We start from the raw sequence: 20,993 nt of genomic DNA, 5'->3' as shown, positions 1-20,993 counted from the left end.
TGAATTTTGCAACGTTTTCAATTGTTTAACCGTATTAGGATTCAGTTTTAACAATATTTATTTATATATTTTTTAAAATTTAATGCTTTTTACAAAATTTTAAATCAAAGATAAGATGGTGATAAAATAGGATGAAAAACGTTTTTTGAATATTATATCATTGATTCGCGTTTTGGCACGTCTTGGAACAAAGTTGCTGGAAAACAAACGATTTGAATATCAGATTAAGATTACATTTTGATGCAGTTGGTAATCACGGCAACGAAGATGCACTGCAAATTAATCATTGACTGAGAAAATCTATTTCTGCTCTAACTTTTCGTCCTGATTGTACATCAATGGCTGTCACTTTGATCTCTGTATCACCAAAAATCATGTTGGTTTGGATCTCACGTCCACGATTTTTTATACTAGAGTCTAATGATGGCGGTGGCAATGGTGGAGGAACTGGTGGTGGTGTTGTTGAGGGTGAATCGGATTCCTTCTTCTTTTTACGAGATTCATGATTATTATCATTGTCACTGTTGTCATCGTCAGCAGTGTTACCATCATCATTTGATGAGCCTGATTTTAACTTTCCATTGATTCTTTGCTTTTGATCTTCAGTTAATGGTTGGCTGGAGTTAATTTTTTTAATATTTTTCTTTCCATTAATTTTATCCACTTTTGAATTTACACCATCACTGTCAGGGTAGCCATTTAAATCATCTAAATCCAATACTAAAGTACCACAACGATAGACACCTTCATCGGTGATAAATCTAACGTCATCACGCTCAGAACAATAAATATTGAGAACGGTAAATTTTTGACCATTTTTGGCAGGAGTATAGCTTCGAGTAACAATATCACCAGACGAAATTGATTGATCGGTAAGAACAAATTTATCAAATATATCTGAACACCATTCAACTCCATCTCGAACAACAAGTTTAGATAGAGGATGATATCCGTGGATAAAACGATTAAGAATACCAATACCATAGGTCATTTTAGATCGACGAACCGAAATAATGGATGGATCAAGACCAAAAAGTACAGCTCCACGAAGTATGGAGGAGCTAACACCTTGCGGTATTATTACACGAAGACGAGAAGAAAATGCTGATCGAATGTAGCTTTGTAAAAGTTGACTTTCAGCAAAACCACCGACCAAAAAAAGGTAACCCAAATTGGTTCCATCACAGACACCGGAGCAACAGTTTTTACTTTCCAAAATTGAATTTATTTGGGAAACAATTTTCTCACAGGTTGGCTCGAAAAGCTTACGCATCATCGTGGCAGAAAGACGAAGTATGCCAAGCCTTGGATCAAAAGAGATATCAGTGGAACCATATTTTTTAACAATAGAGTCAACTCCTGACCCTTTCCATTTACGAACTGATTGAATAAATGAAAAGGGTAAAGAAATATTATACGGAGTTGTTGAAATTGTATTTGCAGCTCTTTTGCGTCCTTCGAAGGTAGTCATTAAAGTGACATAACCAGAAGGTAATTTAATGCGAAAATCGTCTAAAAATTTAGCACCAAATATATCCTCCAATAGGTTTTCAAATTCACGGTCAACACCAGTTGAGCCAAAAGGGCAACCGGTTGCACGGTGAAGCTCCTTTAATGAACGTAAATCATCATGAATTTCATGGACAGTTATATCAACAGTTCCTCCGCCACAATCAACAACCATATAACGGGTGCCTGTATAAATTAAAGAATAAAAATTTTAGTAAAAACTGGTTGTAAGTTGTGATTTAATCTCATGATCTTAATCAACATTATGGATAACGTGAATGAAAAAATTGATGCAAGTCAATACCTATTCACTTTCTACCTCAACAGCTACTGAAAAATTGAGATAAACAACTATAATTAAACAATTGGGGTGTTAAGCGCTACAATCCATTAAGCAATTTAACTAGATCAACGGTTGGTTAACTTCTAGTCAAATGTGAACTCTTCTGTGTTGTTAGCATGAGAAAAGCTTGTCAAATTGTAAAATGATAATTTCACTTTAAACAATCTGTCAATCTTTCTATTTATCTTTCATCTAAACAATTATTATCAAAAAATACAATTATGGATCATTGAACTTTTGCCCAAAAACTTCATCACACAATAATAATGTATCGATAACCAGAAGACCATAATCAACAAAAGACATTATTATTCTATCTTTAACATGTAACCAGCCAAAATTAAATTGTATCATCGTAATTAAACTTTGAAAGATTTTATCTCAATTTCTGTCTCAATGAAGGAAAAAAAAGAATCCGCTAATGAGTATAAGTTCTGATGATCGTAACTATAAAAGTACTGATGATAGCAACATCAATAGTTGATTGAAAAGTTGAGCTTTTTCTTTAAAAATTTTCCAATTCAAAGAACAGAAAAATTGATCATCTCAATCAACTGCAAACCATCAACATCAATCAATTGGTTTTATCAATAAGAAAACAAAAAGAGAAACTCAGCAAATAAAAAAATCTAAAAAAAGGTTTTCACTAGGCAAAAAAGGGCTAACAAGGAGTAAAAAGGAGACCAAAATTGAACCAAGGAAAACTCGTTTCTTTCAATACCTTTCTTGATTGATATTGCTTGATCATTTTCAGAGTTATTATCTTTTTCATGGTCAAAAAGATTTCCATTTGTACTGAGTCGACCAGATTTATTTGGTCCTTCCGGAATAAGTTGATTAATCTTCAATTTACGGCAGTAAATGGCTGCAGCCTCAGGTTCAGGTGATATTAACAATTGACTTGGATTATCGGGTGAGGCTAGGCCAGCCTGGTAGGCAGCCATTCTCATAAATTGTTTCGCCGTTTGACGCCACAAAGCTGGAACCGTTACAACCCAGCGTACATCTTCATCTTCAATTTTGGTTGCACATTGTTCACTTAATTCCGTAAGAGCATGATTTTTAAAATATCTCAAACTATGAGCAAAAACGTTTAAGGCAGCAACTTTTTTCCCATTGGCAGCAGTTAATTGGGTTTGCTTGGTTAAATGAACGGTTGTGTGTAAAGTCATCTTAAATTTTTCAAAATAAAGCCATTCTTTAGCTTCTTCAGATGATAAACCATGATAAGCTTCTCGAGCTGCTGCTCCAAATGCATGAAATTCCCCACCAGGATTGAGTAGTAATATGGTTGGTGTTTTATGATTATTTACATCAGGATCACAGCTATCATCCCATTTCCTCATCATATGAATAGCTTCTGGACTTCGAGTGAAACTAAACGCATATCCCGAATAAGTTGTCCCAAAATCGATGGCAACAACAACAAAATGTTTAGAAGCCAATGAAAGGTCATTTCTACTGAAAAAAATACAAAAAAAAGAGAGAAAATTAATTAGAAGAATATCATTATAAAAGCATAATTGATTAAATTAATGAGATAAAAATAGGTAATACAAAATGCAGAAATGAGCATCTTGTTTCATTTCATTAGATTAACATTCTAAATGCTCAAGTCACATTTACAATCATGTTTATCATGATAACTTCAAGTTTTGATCGTTTTCAATTTACAGTTTTAATCAAATTGAAAGATATTTTTTGAAGAAATAATTATCCAATATTGCTTTAATTATTAATTAAATTGAGGTAAATAAATATTTGAGCAATTGAAAACAAGAAAAATTATAGCAAAAGATGAAGGCACAATTAATAGAGGATAGTAAAGATGAAAATTGAATAGAGTATGTATTACTATTTAACCTGATGTTATTATTAACTGGTAAAATTAGGTGTGTTAACCATCAGCATTGTGAACAAGATAAGTCTCAATTGATTGTTGTAATGAGTAGGAGTTGAGCGTGAAGAGGCCAGAGTAAGGAATCAACATATCAGAAGATGCAAGAAGTAAAGGTAAATAATCAACAAAAGAGAGGAGACATTAATAGAAACTGTCAATCAAAAGGAAGGTAAAACATCTCAGTTGATTGTTCGAAAAAAGGTAAGACCAATAACTAAAGATTACTCTTCCAATGCCTTCAAAGCCAATTGAAGAGATTTGTTTCAATCCTTATTAATCCTATTGGGGATAATTTTGGATTTGATATTGAAAGAAGAGTCTCGCGAATATGAATTTAGATGAAAGATTGAACAAATAACTCGCGTTAAGGAGTTGGAGCAATAAAGGTAAGGTTAAGCTGAAAGTTTGATTAATAATTGGACATTTTGATTGGGAAAAAGGCGTTAATTGAAGGGAAATATTGCTTGTGGACAAATTGATGATTAGATTAGTGTAACAGTTTTAGCGAAATGGACAGTTGAAAAAGATAATTTACTTCATTGATTAATAGGAAGCTGAGGAAAGGACTCATTGGCACTGTATTTCAATTATTGAGCTAACAAGATAAAATAAAGTGTTTTGATTATGATCAAAGTTGATTGAAAGTTCATTATAAGATGCAATTTCCTATTAATGAATGGATAATAAAAGTGAATATTATTCAAGCCGTAAGGAAGAAATTAAAATGCATATTTAATTCAAAATATACTGAAACTCAGTAGAAAGGAGTCTTGATTAAAATCTTAGTGAAAGTGTAAAGACAAATTAATTTAGCTACATGAAAGTTGGCTCTTTCATGATACCACTCATGACCAGATAGTTTAGTGAATGAATAAAACAAAATAAGCAGCTTTTGAAAATATCTACTCAATATTAATTTTCAAGAAAAACAATAAAGCTTCAACAATTAACCTGCTGACTTGAAAAACATTGAAACAGCAAAATGAAACGATAAAAAAATGACTCGAAAGTTCAGGATATAAATCATGACAACAGGTAACGTTGAGATAATGTGAAGCTTCACTGAAAATTTGATTTTTTCTCAACAGCATTTTATAATGGGTTCAATTTTGAATTTTTTGGTACCTTAAATTGTTGGTCTCTGTTTTGTTTTCCAATTGTTGAACTTCTTTAATCACTGGTTCGGATTCTGCAGCTAAATATATTTCCTCGACCAAATTATCATTTTGCTGTTCAAATCCGTTCGAATCACTAAAACAGGGTTTCCGTGGAGGCTTGGATGGTCTGCTGTCTGGTGAGGGTGGCTGGTTCACTTGGTTTTTATCATTTTCATCATTACTGTCAGAGTTTTCCTTTGTCTGTCCCTCATTAGCTGAAAATCCTTTGGCATTTAGGTTGTTTGGTGAAATACATGATTTAATCTGTTCAACATTTGTTTGGCTTATTGTGCTTATCTGTAAAATCAAAGAGGAAAAAAAATTAATTACAACAATTAATGTCAAGTTAAGATGAAATGATTTTGATTAGCATGATTAAAAACGATGATAAAATCAAAGAAGCACGATTGAATTTAAATTTCAACCAAAATGGAAAAGGGCTAAATAAAGGAGAAGAAGAAAATTGATCCAAAATATGGATAACCATGTCATTATTCATAATTAATTTCTTTATCCAACAACAGTGAATTAAAATTAACTGTTAAACAAATGGCCAACTCTTAATTGGCATTCATAGTTGAATGATAGCTCATGAAGAGCAAAAAAATCGTCTACTCATTGAAATTAATCAGATTGCGGTGAGAAAGTTAGAGTTGAAAAAGAGATAGCAAAAGGTTACAAGTTAACCAAGTTGCTAATCAATAACAAATTCCAGTCGTTGATCAAATATAAAACTGAACATTTTTTTGAAACAAGTTAATCCAAGCTGGTTAATTAATTTGGATTTAAAAATAACAGTCAAATATAATGAAGCATTCACCTTAATTAAAACTTTGGTAAATCCTGGAGAGAATGATGAATTGGTATGATTGTTACATGTTGATAAAAGTAGAGTTTGAATTGGAAAAGGTGAAGCTAATGGCGTCGATGAGGTTGATGATGAAAATGATGATGAACCATTAATCAGCTTTGAACGGATTGACGGTTTAATCATTTGTTGGTTTGACCAATAAGATGCATTGATACAGACAATTATTCAACAGTTCAAAGTTGCTTATCTTTTAGGTTAACAAATTAATCATAATATATTTTGTTGAGAAAAGAAAATGTGAAAATGGCAAAGATGATCAAAATTGGCGGCAGAACAATGGAGAAGGAAAATAACCATTTCTTTGTTTGAAATGTGACGAATGGGTTTAGTTGAAAATGTGAGAACTTATGAGAAACATGAAAATAAAGGTTTACGTTTGAAAATGTATCATGATTTTTGTTAAGTGTTAACTGTGCCTATCAAAAATGAATTGTGAATGATTTAAGTAAAATGGAAACATGTTACTGATGTTAAGAATCATCTACTCAACTTGATCATCATCACCACCAACTATACAATCAACTTTCTTCTTCTCTTTTTTTAGTGCTCAAAGTGATTGTTACCTTACATTGTTATATTGTTGGTTTATTCAAGATGCTTCATTTAAATGTGTACAACACTTAAAATAACTGTACTTGGGCCGAATCAAGATTTAATGGCGATAAAAGTGGAACCTTAATTACTTCATTAGTAAGTCCATGTTGAATGTATAAATGAAAGAAGAAGAAAAAAAAACTTGAATAATTCTTCTTAATTCAATCATTTTTCTCCTTCTCTCGTATATTCCCCCATTTTCATGTATTTCATGGTTCTAAATTCATTCTTATGATTTTTTCTTTTCAGTCGTCCATTACTCTTATTGTTACTGAAAATATTGGTTGATGGTAATGACCAAGAAAAGGATGGACGGAGTATAAGATGATGGAGAATTGAGGATATTTTAAAGAAAGGTTGGGTCACATGTGAATAATCAAGCTAGATAGGTAATCAAGTTGGAGAACTGATTAAACCATATTCATCAAATGTCATGGAAGGAAAAAAAGAAAGAAATAAGGATCAAGAAGAATCTGTTTTTTGATGGTTTGTCTTGGAAACTGGATAAAGATTAGAGATGGGCGATTACCTCGATTATATCGATACGGATCGATTCTTTTTCAGAAAATGAGCATCGATTAGTTCTTGCGAGAATCGATAAACTTCATATGAGCTAAAAATTTACAAATTTTGCGATTCCATGTTTGCAGAAAAAAATAAAAGCGAAATTGGCATAATTTTAGCAACTCAGAATTAAAATAATTGGCTCTTCCAGTGATTTCAGTGCAATGCAAAAGATTAATTTGTACTTTATTGATGTAAAGAAGAGCCTAGAACTTGGAAAATTTGGTTCAATGCTTCAAGATTTAATATTTTCCTACCTTGATTAAGCATCGATATAATCGATTCCCTTGCGCGAATCGCTAAAAATATCGATTACCTGGTTAATCGAGAATCGCCCATCTCTAATAAAGATGATTCAAATTAGGTTCAACTCATTTTTTTCTTACCACCACTCCTACACTCATCCTAATCTGTAGTATTTCATTGTTTCTGATTGAATCTGTTCAACAATTAGAGTTGAATTAAGCTACTCATAGTTAGCCTGCATTTCCATGTGATCCATTTTAATGTCTTTCAACAAACTTCCTGGGCGATTTATTGAGGAAAGGCCAATATCAAGTGATGATCAATGCACAAGACCTAATAAGTAGTCAAGATTATCCCATTGATTAAAAGGCTAGTCTAACTGTTAACCTTTAGGCTCTCATTATTTGTTGGATTAGTATCCTTTAATATCAAGATGTAGATTTGATGGTTTGAAAAATAATTAATCACTATCAAATCAACTCATTGAGAAGAGATGAGAAGTTTAATTTTGCAAGCTCTCTTTCCTATTTTACCATCAATTGCTATTTTGATTCATTATTTGAAGGAAGAAATGATGAGAAAAGAAAAAAAGAACTTTTCAATCTTCGTTTCTCTTTCAAAACATCATCAACATCACATTAACGCTCATATTTTATGCATAATCTGATGTTTTTTTGTCGAATAGTGAAATGAGCAATTTTCTCTCCTTTCCAACTCTCATTTAACCTACAACCGGACAGTTTAAATACACTTTTGCTTCAATTACAGAAATCTACTCAATTGACCCCAAGAATTATTCAAAGATTTGCATACAACATAAATCAAGCATAATCAAGGAACCTGATTGCGTCGCGAACAACCAGTGATTACGGACACAATGAAAGTTGGATTCAAAAATAACTACACGATGGATTTAAAAATATTGGACAAGTGTTAATTGTAATGATGCAAATGGTTTAGTTGCCTAAAATTTTAATGTCATTTAGTTGGTTGGTTTATAAAAAACCAATCTAATTAGTTTATCATCATTATAGCCAGCCAATTCAATAATGATTCCAGCAGACTATTCGTAGATTGATTATAGATATATTTGACAATCAACACTTAGCGTTCAGACTGATGACCAGTATTAAGTTTGTATTCTCACAATTTAGATCAGTGTTTGAATCATTTATTTGTTTGCATCATTTGCTCAATTTTTAGCTAATAACTTTTCTGAAACAGATATAGAATAATCAAACAGCAGTAAATGACTAACGATACTGATAAAATTGCGTCAAGCAGATAATTTGTTCATCTTTCCGTTTGCTCAATTCACTTTCTAATTGTTGAACAGTGTCAAATTTGACTGATTGTCATCATGATCGAGACAATTATTGTCCAATCTCTTCAACTTTTCACTTCAAGTTAACTAATTCTTTTCGCCTGTCAAAGTGCATAGAAAGTGACAAAAAGCCAACAACAATCAATGGAACAATCAACCCAAGAAGAACTTGAAAGCAAGGAAGAAAAGGCCGGATTTTACACTCAAATGCATATAAACTATAAAATTGAATAGTTAAAGTGACTCAAAGATGAACCAAGAAAACGTTTGTGATACAATAAGTGCTTACCTTGATGTTGCAAGTGTTTAAATGATTAAGGTTTAAAACAGATTGAACACAATTTTTCATTTAAAATGTTGCACTTTCTCACATACTGTATTGTTATTTCAAGTATTATATTTAATCCCTTTGACAATGAGTAAATTGTTATTCATAACTAATATTGCAAGTTAATCAAGAAAGTTGATTACAAAATAAGGAGTCACTATCCGAATGAACAAGGTCAATTCCCTTTCTTGAAATGAATATTGTAAGAGAGAATAAGGTAAACCTGTAAAACATCATGTAATTTGTTCCTAAAGGTTAACTCTGATAGTTATCTTTATAAAGATGAAACCTCTTCAACAATTTTCAAGAAATAACTTTGAGTAATCAATTGTTGTAGGCGTTTGGATTCAATCAGAAAACATTGTAAAAGCTGAACAAAAAAAAGTGAATTTGATTGAAATGACTGTTCAATCAATGTTAAATTCAATAATAGACTCTGTAAATTGACTAGATTTTCACTGACTGCGCTTTTCAATTGAATGATTTTATATGTTGTCCAATGAACCACTGATATTTTATGCTTTTTCTGGATAAGGTGTGCTTCGCCTTGAGGTAAAAACTCACCTTATCATTAATAGCAATCCTCTACATTTAATGTGAGCAAAGGTTGAGTTTTGTACAAACACCAAAATTGGGTCACTACTTGAGTTGGCCTTAAAAACATTGAGAAACTAAATGATGACCAGGCGAGTTTGACCAACTATATCAATCAAGTTGATGACAGTAAATTGTGAGCAAAACGGGGATCAAGCAAACAAAATAATGATAGTTAAATATTAATAGTAACGAATGGAAACAATGATTATGATAATTATGAAGCAACTATGTTGGTGGCTTTCGAAATGGATAGTTGATTAAAATTTAAAAATAACAACAATGTCGATGGTTGATTAAAGTAGACAAAAATCAACACAACATTGGTTTCAATTTAAGGTTAACTGTGGAAAGCGTCAAAATTTTCACTGGAAATTGCCCAAACTGGGTCAAAGGTTTTCAATAATAGCTAAGGTCAAATGATAATAACATACAATTACCTATCCATAATGATGTTTCACTGGGAAGTGGTTAAATGATGGACACAACAAAGTGATAGAGACAAACAATTATGTAAGAAAGAGCTTAAAAAAAGGTTCCTTCCAATTGTTAATGTTTCAATTGTTTCAATTTATAAATGGATTGTATTGAAACGCAACAATTTGAAATATTTGTCTCATAATTTAAAATATTTTGATTCTGTGGGAAAAATAAATGATAACAGCAAAAAATGGACTAAAATTTTCACCAACAGTTGAGATTATTGTTTCAAAAACAATTGTTTGTTCAGAGCAATAATCAGAGTAATCAAAGTGACCTTAAAAGGTTGCCGTAAAAGATTGTAAACTTCAACAGTTAATCAAGAAGATCATAAAATGATTTGAATAACATTATTCAAACTTTCAATTGGACTATTGATTGAAGCTGTTTGAACTATTATTAGTAATCGCAAGTTAACAGTTGGTGTGTCTAACCAGAATTGTTATCAATTCATTTTCTTTCTGCTTGCTTATCAGATGGTCATTTTGGTCAGTGATTGTTAAAATAAAGGGCAAATATGTAGAGTGATGATCGTCATGATTGTAAACAATAAAGTCTGACATGGTGGCCTGGAAAAGTGAAATTTAACCTGAGAAATTTTTCCCGTTCATCTTTTTCTTTTGTTGATGTGATTCAACTTGCGTGATCAACATGGCCATGTTTACCTGAATAAAAGGGCATTTTTCCGTTTCTTTTTCGCCACCATCATCATCTAAATGATCATTTCTCTTTTATTTATTTTTTTCAGTCTCCCATGAAGACTCAGGTTTTATCATAAAACGGTAGTAAAACTTGAATCGTATTGTTGACAAAATATAAAAAATTGAAAATGATAAACTTGCATCAAGTCGGTAACTGTAACTCTCATCAAAATGATCATCGTTTAAATTATTCTAACCACTTTTTACTATGACTATTCATTAATTTTAATTGTTGACGGACACAGCAATATCTCACAGTTAACAGGACGGAAGAGGTCATCTTACTGGGAAACAAATAATCAACTAACCAGTGCGTAATAATAATGATAATAACAGTAATCAAGTTAATAACAAATGAAACTGTGTGTTTAACAATGAGATGAGAAGCCAGAAAGAAAATGCTTCAAAAATTAAGGAAAAATGGATTAATCTTCTTGAAATGAATTGATTTCGTTTCAAGAGGCGCAATTAATGGCTAATGATTCAAAAGGCACTTAGACTTTGATTTATCATCGATTGAAAACGAGAGACAAATTTGACTTTTATTTACCTTTTCGTTTTCTTTAAGCTCATGATCATCAGTTATTTTGGCCGTTTTACCTTTGGCCATGTTTTTCATTACTTCTTTAATTATGGTTGGACTCATATGAGATGGTTGATTTTCCTGAGGAATGTTGTCTGAATGTTCGTTTGATAAAGCTGAATATTCAGTATCATTAGGTGAAATGGGTTGGTGAGTTGATTTCAATGTTGGTTGAAAGTTGCCGTTTGATTGTGAGGTTTCACTATTAACGGAATTATTTTCACTCAGAGATGAACAAGTTTGTGTCGTTTGAGAGGATGAAGTTGATTTTGATGATGGAGTAGAGGGTGATGAGGATGATGTTGATGGATTAATTAATTTACTTTTGGATTTAATTTGATCACTAGAACTGGTGTAACTACAACTACTACTTTGATTGTCACCACTGCTTAAACTGCCATTGGGCCGATGATATTGGACAGTTACATTGGTTATTGGTGGTGTAAACGGTGGAGTTGCAGTTGAAGTGGGTGAGACTGAAACAGACGTTAACTTTAATGGTAAACAATAGGAGCAACTTGATTTGCGATTTAAATCACGGCCATGGCTGATGAGAGTAGAAGATGAACTTTTAGATTGACTTGATTCACGTATCTTTTGCTGATTTGGTCCGTTCTTTATTGGCTTTAATGTTGAGTTGGTTGGTAGTGAATATGGTGCTTCTGGCGGTGTGTAAATTGCTGTGCAATAGATTGATTCCCGGTGTGATGGTCGAGCCCATCGGTCATACGGATCATTAACAGATGTACTAACTGTGTACCGACGAGGTGGTAAACATGTATTTGATCGTTTAAGTATTGAGGCTCGAGGATTACAAGTACGGTGTGAGGGTATTGGAGGTAGTGATGAAAGAGGTGGCGGTGGTGGTGGAGGTGGTGATGGGAAAGGAGCAGCTAAAGAATTGGCTGAATAATATAAAGTTGATCGTTGTCTTGATGATGATGATGATGACGATGGTGATGGCTTTTGCTGTCTGTTGATACTTTTTACTGGTTGCTTCAGGATTTGCTTTGATTGTCCGTTTATCAATCCAACATTTGATTCATTAAATTTGACCGGTAATTGTTTTTGTTGCTGTCGAGAATAATGTTGCTGACTATCATTATTTCCAGTGAAATTTGAATATTGATTGTAATTAGGATTATTTGCTTTTACCAATCCAAATATTACTCCATCGCGTGATTCACTTTTAAATAAGGAAGCACTAAATTGTGATCCATCAAATGCGACCGATTGACTCTTGAGGCTAGCCTTTGAGGGTTCACTTTCTGTTGGTCATAATGAAAAAAAAGAGAGAGAAAAACAAAACGCAAATTAGTGACAGTCATCAACAATTAGTAACACTACGGTAATCCATTGCATGCAATGTATACATTTGTAATACAATTGAAAATCAATCGTTAAAGCGTTGTATACTTTCACTGGTCAAATTGATAAGTAACTACAAAACAATTAGCATTTGTAATCCCATGAAATAATGATGTCAATGGATGAGTCGATCAAATGGGAATCACAAATTGAAAAACACAAATCAATAGTTGAAAATACGTTTCAATTTGAACAATAAAACACGTTTTCAATTGAAGGAATCAAGTTTGATATTGAATAACAGACTCAATTTTAGAGGTTAAATGTCAACAGAATCAGATATTTTTTTTGTTCAAAATAATCAAAGAAATGGTTGAAATTGTAAACTTGATTGAAATGATGTTTAAATAAAGAATGGCAATGATTATTGAGTATATGAGTGCATTTACAAGTGACCAATCTTTAGACAAAAACGGGTTTTAAAACACAGTCCAACATACCAGGTAACCAGTCAAATGTTACCCAAAATGATCTCTTTTTTCATTCAAAGTTAACCTTACCTTATTTTACCTTATCATTATTTTTCTTGTTCATTCTCATTTTTGATTCTTTTTTCTCTTGACTTTATAATTTCAGTTTGTTATTCAAGAAAAGGTTCATTTTGCTGAGCTTAACTGTTAAACCTTATTCTGGAAACATTCAATTGGGTTTTATGATGAAAGGTAAGGCTTAATGTATTAATAGTAATCATCATTACCATGATAGATGAAGAAAAGACAATTAGTATTGAAAGGTTGATACTTGACACTTGATTAGACGAGGAAAAACATCTACATTAGATTAATAACTTTCTTTTGTTACACATTTTTGGTTAATTATACATTTTAAATCACTTTTCAGCAAACAAGGTTGGTTATAAATTATCATCAGAATTGGTTAACTTTTGTTTTCATGGAGAGATTCAGTTATTAGATTGTAACAAAAAATGTACAGTAAAAGTAAATTATTTCATTAATTAATTAGGTAAAGAAGATAATTAAAGCCAAGCACACCTTTTTGTTGCTTGAAATTTGAAATTAAAATGATAGGGAAAAAAATATCAACAGTAAACAACATTGAATTAAGCTAATAAACAAGATAATTAACATAGATTAGTCAATTGTTAAGGGCTTTTCAGTTAAAAGTAATATTTGTTGACCCAATTTCTGGCTGATGAATGATTTAAATATGAAAATTACAACTGAATCATGATGCACAATATCAATCAGAAAGATTTGATTTTTGGTTTTTTCAATATTACAGTTGATTTTAATCAGATTAACAGTCGATTAGTTGAAAAGCTTTAAACAAGAGGAATAAATTGTTTGCCTTGATTGGTGCTTGAGCAAGTCTTAATTGTTGAACAATAATGATCATGAGTAAATGCGATTTAATCATAGCAACAAGATATAATTAAATTGGGTTTTGGTTTTGCAAGAAAAAAAAATGTTAACCATTTTCATGTTGATGAATGTAAATTCAGCTAATTATGATTATGGTAATTATAATTGTTAAAAAAAGCTGAAAATGATGATGATGATGAAACAAAATTCATTGAGAATCAGAATCATCTGAAAAGCTTAAATCGTGGTAAAGAAAAGTGTAAATTTGTCTAATTATAAGGGTAAAGATGTTACCTTTTATTTCCCCTTTCCTTTGACTTTTTTATTATTTATACAAATCAAAGTTAATTGTGGTAGATGGTATAATAACTTTTGATTTATTTATCTGATTTATATTGAGCTACGATTAACAGTTATTAATTTAAATGAGAATCAAGAAAAGCCAAGAAGGGTCAACAACGTGAGTAACAAGTCAAAATTTTCTCTCACCAAATTCAATTGTTGAGTGTTGAACATGATTAATTTATAAGCTAACTTGGAACACTTGTTAGATTTTCATTTGCAAAGTGATTGGGTCGATGATCAAATTAAAGATGGTTATAATTGTTGAGTTGATTTTCTGGGTGATGACGATGATGATGATCTGATAATCTGATGGAAATAATAGCAACAATGGTAAAGGTTAACCCCATTCAAAAATGAAACTGCAAGAATATTATTCAGCTAAACATTATACATTTAACTTGGAACATAAAGGCTCATTTTATCGTGAGAGAGCTTTCAATTAAATTTAATTATTGATTGACTTGAGCACATAGTAATCAATTGTATTCCAATAATTGAAATCATAAAACATGATCACAAGCATATCCAGAGAATAAAGGTTGAGAAATGGATTCACCAAACAATGTAAAAGCCAACATTCACAAATCAGGCTAAAAAAAGGTTTGGAGAAAGTTGAAATCACAATCAAACCAAGACACAATTAACATTTGATTTAGATCGTCACATGTAGGGATGAACAATTTATTCAAAATGTCACTTGATTTAAAATGAAAATCATATTAAAATGAATATAATTGTAGTTATCTAACATTGCGAGATGAAACGGACAAAAATGGCAAAAAGAGTTGCTGCAGCCATATTGAAATCTTTGTCATCGTCTTAATCTTCATTGGCTAGAGATGACAATTAGGTCTTTCTCATGGGTTACATTGTAAAAAATGGTTTATAAATGCAAGTTTCCCACGTTTTCTGGTTTCTTAATTTTTCCCTCTCAATCCGGTTTCGTCTTTAATTTTACTTAAAATCCTTTTGTTTTATCCATTAGATAACATAAAATTAAAGATTCTAAGGAAAATCTAGTTTCTAACCAAGTTAATTAATCATTCATCAGTATTATTTGTCTTATTTTGTGCTAATAAAGTTTCTTTTTTCCGACGAAGAAAAGATTAAACCAAACAACAATGTGAATGAATACGAATTTGGATGAGTTTAAACAACACTTCAATCGTCTTGAAAAACATGGATTTTATTTGCACAAAAAGAACTAATTGCTGGTAATAACTAAAAAGCAAATGAAGTCGTTCAAGTCAGTTATTATGATCCGTGTTCATCATAATTCTGGTCACTTGAAACTCACCTACACTAACAATGAGACCAATATGAAGGCAACATTTAGTGTAAACTTCTTACCTTAAAAATGTTTCAAGTGCTATTATCCACTGTAGTGTTCAATCACAAAACTGTCGTATGGAATTTAGAATCCGTTAACATAAAATGATCAACCTGATATATCACAATGGAACCAGTGAATTAAGTGCTCAAAAATTTCACTGTAACACGATAACAACATACACAAAACAAGGAATCAAGGTAAGTGTAAAACTCGAACGTGTATCAACTGTTGATTGTTGCAAGCAAAATGTTATCCAGTTAACAGGCACAGTTGATGTTTAAAGATGAGGTTCTCAAATGAAACTGATTTGCTTTTGTTTAATATGAGAATCAAAAAAATGTTAACTTTCAAGAATGATAAAGTAAAGACGAAAAGATGATTATCAACAAATCTGTAACCGTTATTGAAACATAAAAAAGATAGATGTTTATGTTAATGTGATTGCGGTGATTTAAGGTGATTTTTTGTAAACTGACCGGCTTATTTTTAGATTTTGCGATGAAAAAAACAAGCCTGCAAACAAGGTAACAAAAAATAAGGGAGATTGAAAAGTAAGGTAAAGGAAGATACAAGGAGAGAGATGAAGAGGATGGAAGATGGGAGGGATGAGAGAGAAAAGACACTCAAGGAACGTATCGGGCGTATCCGATGTGCTTTCCCTTTGACAGTAACAACCATTTTTTTGTTGAAGAACAGAATTGTTCTACGAAATTATCTTCCATATTGATTATTTCAATGTTAACGTATTCACTAAGATTTACATTTTCTTTTGTTTCTCTCTCTTCTATCCATTTTTTGAACGCTTTCCTGAACACAATTGTCATCGACTTGTATAATAAACTTTTAACACTATTAAATGTCTTTAAGATGGATAAACAAAAAACATGATGGTGATGATGACGAAGATAATGATGGTGAAGACGATGGTGATTATTGTGATAATGGTAATTATGGGGACAGTGATTGTGATACATAATTAGACTGGTCCCTCTTCACCTTGTACACATTGTTTAACTGAAATGGTCAGGTAAGTGTTTAACTTTTTTTCTTCCTAACATTTCTATTAATATCTTGATTAAGAAACTCTGGCTAATGTGTCAATTATTTTGCCTTATACACAGGGATAATCACTTTCAGGATAATTTTCACTAAATTTTGTGGTTTTATTGTTTGGTGACAATTTAAAGATCAGGTAAATGGCTTGAAATCTGTTTTAATGTCAACCTTTTCTTCTTATGGCCGTTGCTGTTGGATTGATATCATAAAAGCGGAAATGTTGAACTTTCAAGTTAACTGCTCTTGAATTATCCTAATTAGATGGTGATTATGATGAGTAGATAAATAATTGAGAAATATTAGAAGCTCCAGAATAACTTTTAATAAAAATGAAAAGCTAAAGGGCTAGGTGAAAGGATTAAGCGCGAATTTGATTAAATAATTGTAACAATTTACTAATGTTATAGCTTTTTTCATGATAATTGGATGAAACAATAATTAAATTGTTTTTCATCTTCTTTGCGTAAATATATAAATGTCCTCACGCGATTACCTTGTTTGCTTAATGAATTTAATTGTATGTTTGATTCAGTAATTGGTTGTAATATTAATGAAAATAACATTTGTAATCATCAATCTAGGTGCTACGGTTTACTGGGGATCAAAAAGTGCCACAGGATATTGACGTTCAACCGAAGGACCAGAAAATAGACTGGACAATGTGTTTGATTTGGCGAAGGATACAGAGAAGCTCATGAAATTAGACTTATAACGATGGAAAGGTTACGCTTGATTCAAGTGTTGTCTTAAAGTGCGTCACGAAATGTTCAAAGTGTGCAACAGGATCGAAAATTCAGATATTTTGACTCGTCTTCGATAATCAATCTGAATCCATATTTTGATCGTTACATTCTTAGTGAATTATGACTGACCTCACGTTTGATGACAGTCATTTTCGTCAAAAGCACCCGTCAAATTATGCGAGACTGCTTACGATTATTGCCTTGTATTGTCAAAAAGTAATGACGGAATCTTTTGCAAATCTAATTCAGATTTTACTACGGATTATTTTATAGTGAAATATGATGAAACCTGATTATCAAGGTAGGTTTAGTCACATCAAATAATGGTCTAACCTTTAGGCATGGCATGTGAAGTGTGTCTGATAGAACTATCATCATAACAATAATCCAGTGACAACGGTTGAGACCATTTAACTGTTGAAGGTACTTTCTTGCCTACCAGTGAATCGTCTTTCACCATTAAAGCCACAACACGCTCTCCTCTATGGTTCACATCAGTTGTGCTGAGGTTTGAATCGACAGCCAGAGAGAAGAAAAAATACGAGAGAAAAAAATGATTAATGAGTAAAATTAAAAGATAAAACGGAAATTTAAAGAAACGAATAATAAGAAAGGAAAGAAAAAGAAGAATAAATGTCATGCAAGAATAAATTGATGTCTGCAATCAAAGTTAATATTGTGGTTTTTAGTCTCTTTTAGTTTTGGGTGGATCCAGCGAAAATACAAAATAATACAAATTGTAGTTGAATTTGCCATTTTAAAACATTTCAAGATGAAAATTTAAAACAATCAAAGAGTAAGGTAACAAGAGAGAACACGAAGATGTTAAATTTTTCAAGTTGAGATTATATTAATTCGGTCACTCTCAGATGGCACTGGAAATCAAAAACCCATTGATTTGTCCAATTAAAGAGCCAGTTGAAAATTTTTTATTAAACATTGGATTGTTTGTTTGATTAAGGTTTGATTAAGATTTGATTAATGTTTGTTTTCATTTTTTTGTCTAAATTTCACTAAAAGCGCCTTCTGATAGTGAACTGGAGAATTACCGTGTTTCCGCGCATTCTAGCACCGAGCTTGTTAATGAGTGAGTTCACTTTTAAGCTCTGTTGACACTCATAATTTAGCACTGTGGCTTAAAAATGAACTTAAAACTGGTTTTTATTACATTGGATACATATCTTTTTGTTATCGATTCTCGCTTTTTTTAATCATTTTTAAGTCACAGAGCTAAATTATGAGTGTCAACATGACTTGCAAAGTGAAAATTTTCATTATTAAGCCCGGTGCTAGAATGCGCGGAAACACGGTAAATCTCAACCTTAATCTGAGCTCATCTCGTGACGCCTCTTATTACCTTACTCTTTGAAAACAATTTAATGTAACTTGGACTTCAAATCTATTTCAAGATTCCAAAAAAAAAGAAAGCTGGAAAAGCTATTGCAGTTATCAACAGGTTAATAATAGACCGACTATCTCGGGAAAGTAAATTTTGTCGATTAAAGTAGATTGAGACAATTATTGAGCTATCTCTATGTTTGAACGATTGAATCGCTAATATTTTAGTAAGATAATTTGGAGATGAGCAAGGTACTCTTGAAACTAAAGGAGGAACTCAATTGTATCAGCTTTTTCTTTCAATTTAAACCTTCCATCATGATAGAAATGTTTGTTTCGTGTAAAGTGACTAACCTTTTGTGATGGAGTAGCTGTTTTTGATATAATGATGAAGATCTTTGAAGTCGAATTGCATTAACTTGGCCATTTAGTTTGACTCTTTCACCATTCTCATCACCATTTGAGTAGCCCGTCCAAACACTGACCGATCCATTATGTTTATTTCTCTTCAATGGATCAACTGGCAACAAAAGAAGAGAAATAAAGAGATGAAAGATCATCATTTCACAAGAAAACATTAAAAAATGAAAGTTAATGACACCAAGATTAAAAGTTGAATATTATCTGTTTCAAAAATTAGCACACAATTGAACAATCATTACCTCGTGAATATCCATAAGAATACAAATCTGGTCCAGAGGGTGTTTGCACAGGAAAATGGTTGATTGAATGAGTTCGGTAGAGTCTTGGTCGATCCCTTGGTTGGTCATAATTCCTGTTGAGTATCATTTTCAACCTTAAAACGGAAAGCACCAGTTAGATAAGCTTTTTCAACACAAAACAGAAAGTCGGTGTAACCATTTTAAGGCCACTATTATCAACAAAAACCACAATTTCTTGCAACTTTGACAAAAGCTTATACTTAAAATGGCTGCAAAAATGGTTAGGAAAAGTTGAGAATCACAGTTCAAATGAAATGAACAGAGGTTAGCAATTTTAAGCTAATGGATTCATGGCAAAATTGTGACTAAAAGGTTAAACAAACAAAGCTGACAACAACATTTGGTTAAAAATGAAGTAACCGATCATTTACCTTCTCTCCTACAAATAATCATAAACTTTATCATTTTTCTGCTTCTTTTCTTGTCTTCTCTCTTATTCATATCCTGACCTCAACACTTGAATTTAGTCTACCGTAAATAAGATAATTGACTGATTGATTGTAATAGTACATAGAAAGAGGTAAGAGAGGTAAAAAAGGTGAATAAGTTAGAGAGGTGAGAGAGAAGAAATGATAATGATGAAGAAGAAGATTTGACAAATAACTGTCACAACCGTGATCATAATTGTGTATGCCGGAGATGATTGGTTCAATAATTGAGATGAAATGATATAATGGAGCCATTGAGGGTGATGATGATGATCCTGATGATGGTGATGATTTGAACAAAAGAAGACAATAAATGACGTTATTCATATTTGCATTAATTTACTGTTAAAAGAAATGGAACACATGACTATAAAGATGAACATACAAAGGGAGGTTTAATGTTTCCAATATTTCAATTGTCACATTTTTTGTCTTTTTTCACTAATTATGATTTATTAATTGACACTAAGGTGACACAATCAAAGGTAATATAATCCCAAACATATTGAATAATAATGAAAACCTGATGAAACAGACGCACATTACAATGAGTTGATTATCAAAGTTGATTCAACAATAGATTTCAAATGAAACCAAATTACCGGCTCAGTGGATTTAACTGTAGATTAACATTTGCATGTTGAGTGTGTGTGTGAAAAACACCATAAAAATGATTGCGCCAATTGATCAAAACCAAGCAAATAAATTATCTGTTGAAGTTAACTTTATGGTAAATGAACGATAATCAATCGTCTTCACAAACAATAAAAACAGTGAAAAAGATTTGCAATGAAAAACTTCTCTCTTCTCTCGAAGGAAACTTTGAAGTAATAAACCTAGATGGAGTTGTTAGCCAATAGCTTTATTCATTTTTTTGTAACAATGTTTTTATTGTTAAAATTGTTCAACTTTGACCACTGCTTGTGACATTATTAAGACTGTAATTACTGATTAATGTTGGATAGCTGGCAATTATGTGATATCATGATATTGAAATGAAGAGATACGAATGTTCCAAGTGATCAAAATTTGATTTTAATCTATTATGCTTCAATGGTCAAATGGACTGAGATGATATTATGATTGGGACTATTTTTAATCAGATGATTACAGACTAAATGAGTGAAAAAATGGACTTCATGAT

The 20,993-nt window shown here is 31.7% G+C and overlaps 1 protein-coding gene and 2 long non-coding RNA genes across 3 annotated transcripts; 2 read left to right on the top strand and 1 right to left on the bottom strand.

Moving 5' to 3' along the window:
• Positions 1-40: 40 nt before the first annotated feature.
• LOC107372095 (uncharacterized) lies at positions 41-20,409 on the bottom strand. Its single transcript, XM_089270256.1, has 8 exons — positions 20,391-20,409; positions 19,362-19,495; positions 19,054-19,219; positions 17,695-17,864; positions 11,162-12,462; positions 4,878-5,206; positions 2,574-3,310; positions 41-1,695 (listed from the first exon to the last, which is right to left on the bottom strand). Coding segments are annotated over exons 1-8 (4,251 nt in total). The 5' UTR covers positions 20,393-20,409; the 3' UTR covers positions 41-283.
• Positions 6,039-9,288, top strand: LOC112538545 (uncharacterized). Its single transcript, XR_016201019.1, has 3 exons — positions 6,039-6,470; positions 6,624-8,123; positions 8,619-9,288. It is a non-coding gene; the product is annotated as an uncharacterized LOC112538545 (long non-coding RNA).
• On the top strand, positions 15,133-17,605 carry LOC107372098 (uncharacterized). The gene is made up of 4 exons (XR_001570959.3): positions 15,133-15,759; positions 16,430-16,589; positions 16,684-16,754; positions 17,200-17,605. It is a non-coding gene; the product is annotated as an uncharacterized LOC107372098 (long non-coding RNA).
• Positions 20,410-20,993: the final 584 nt, after the last annotated feature.

The sequence above is a fragment of the Tetranychus urticae genome, chromosome 1 (genome assembly GCF_039701765.1).
Source record: "Tetranychus urticae isolate SD_2017Ah chromosome 1, NJAU_TeUrti_SD_1.0, whole genome shotgun sequence".
Lineage (NCBI taxonomy): Eukaryota > Metazoa > Arthropoda > Arachnida > Trombidiformes > Tetranychidae > Tetranychus > Tetranychus urticae.
Note: the sequence above shows the minus strand (reverse complement) of the source record. Positions and strands in the feature narration are given on the sequence as shown.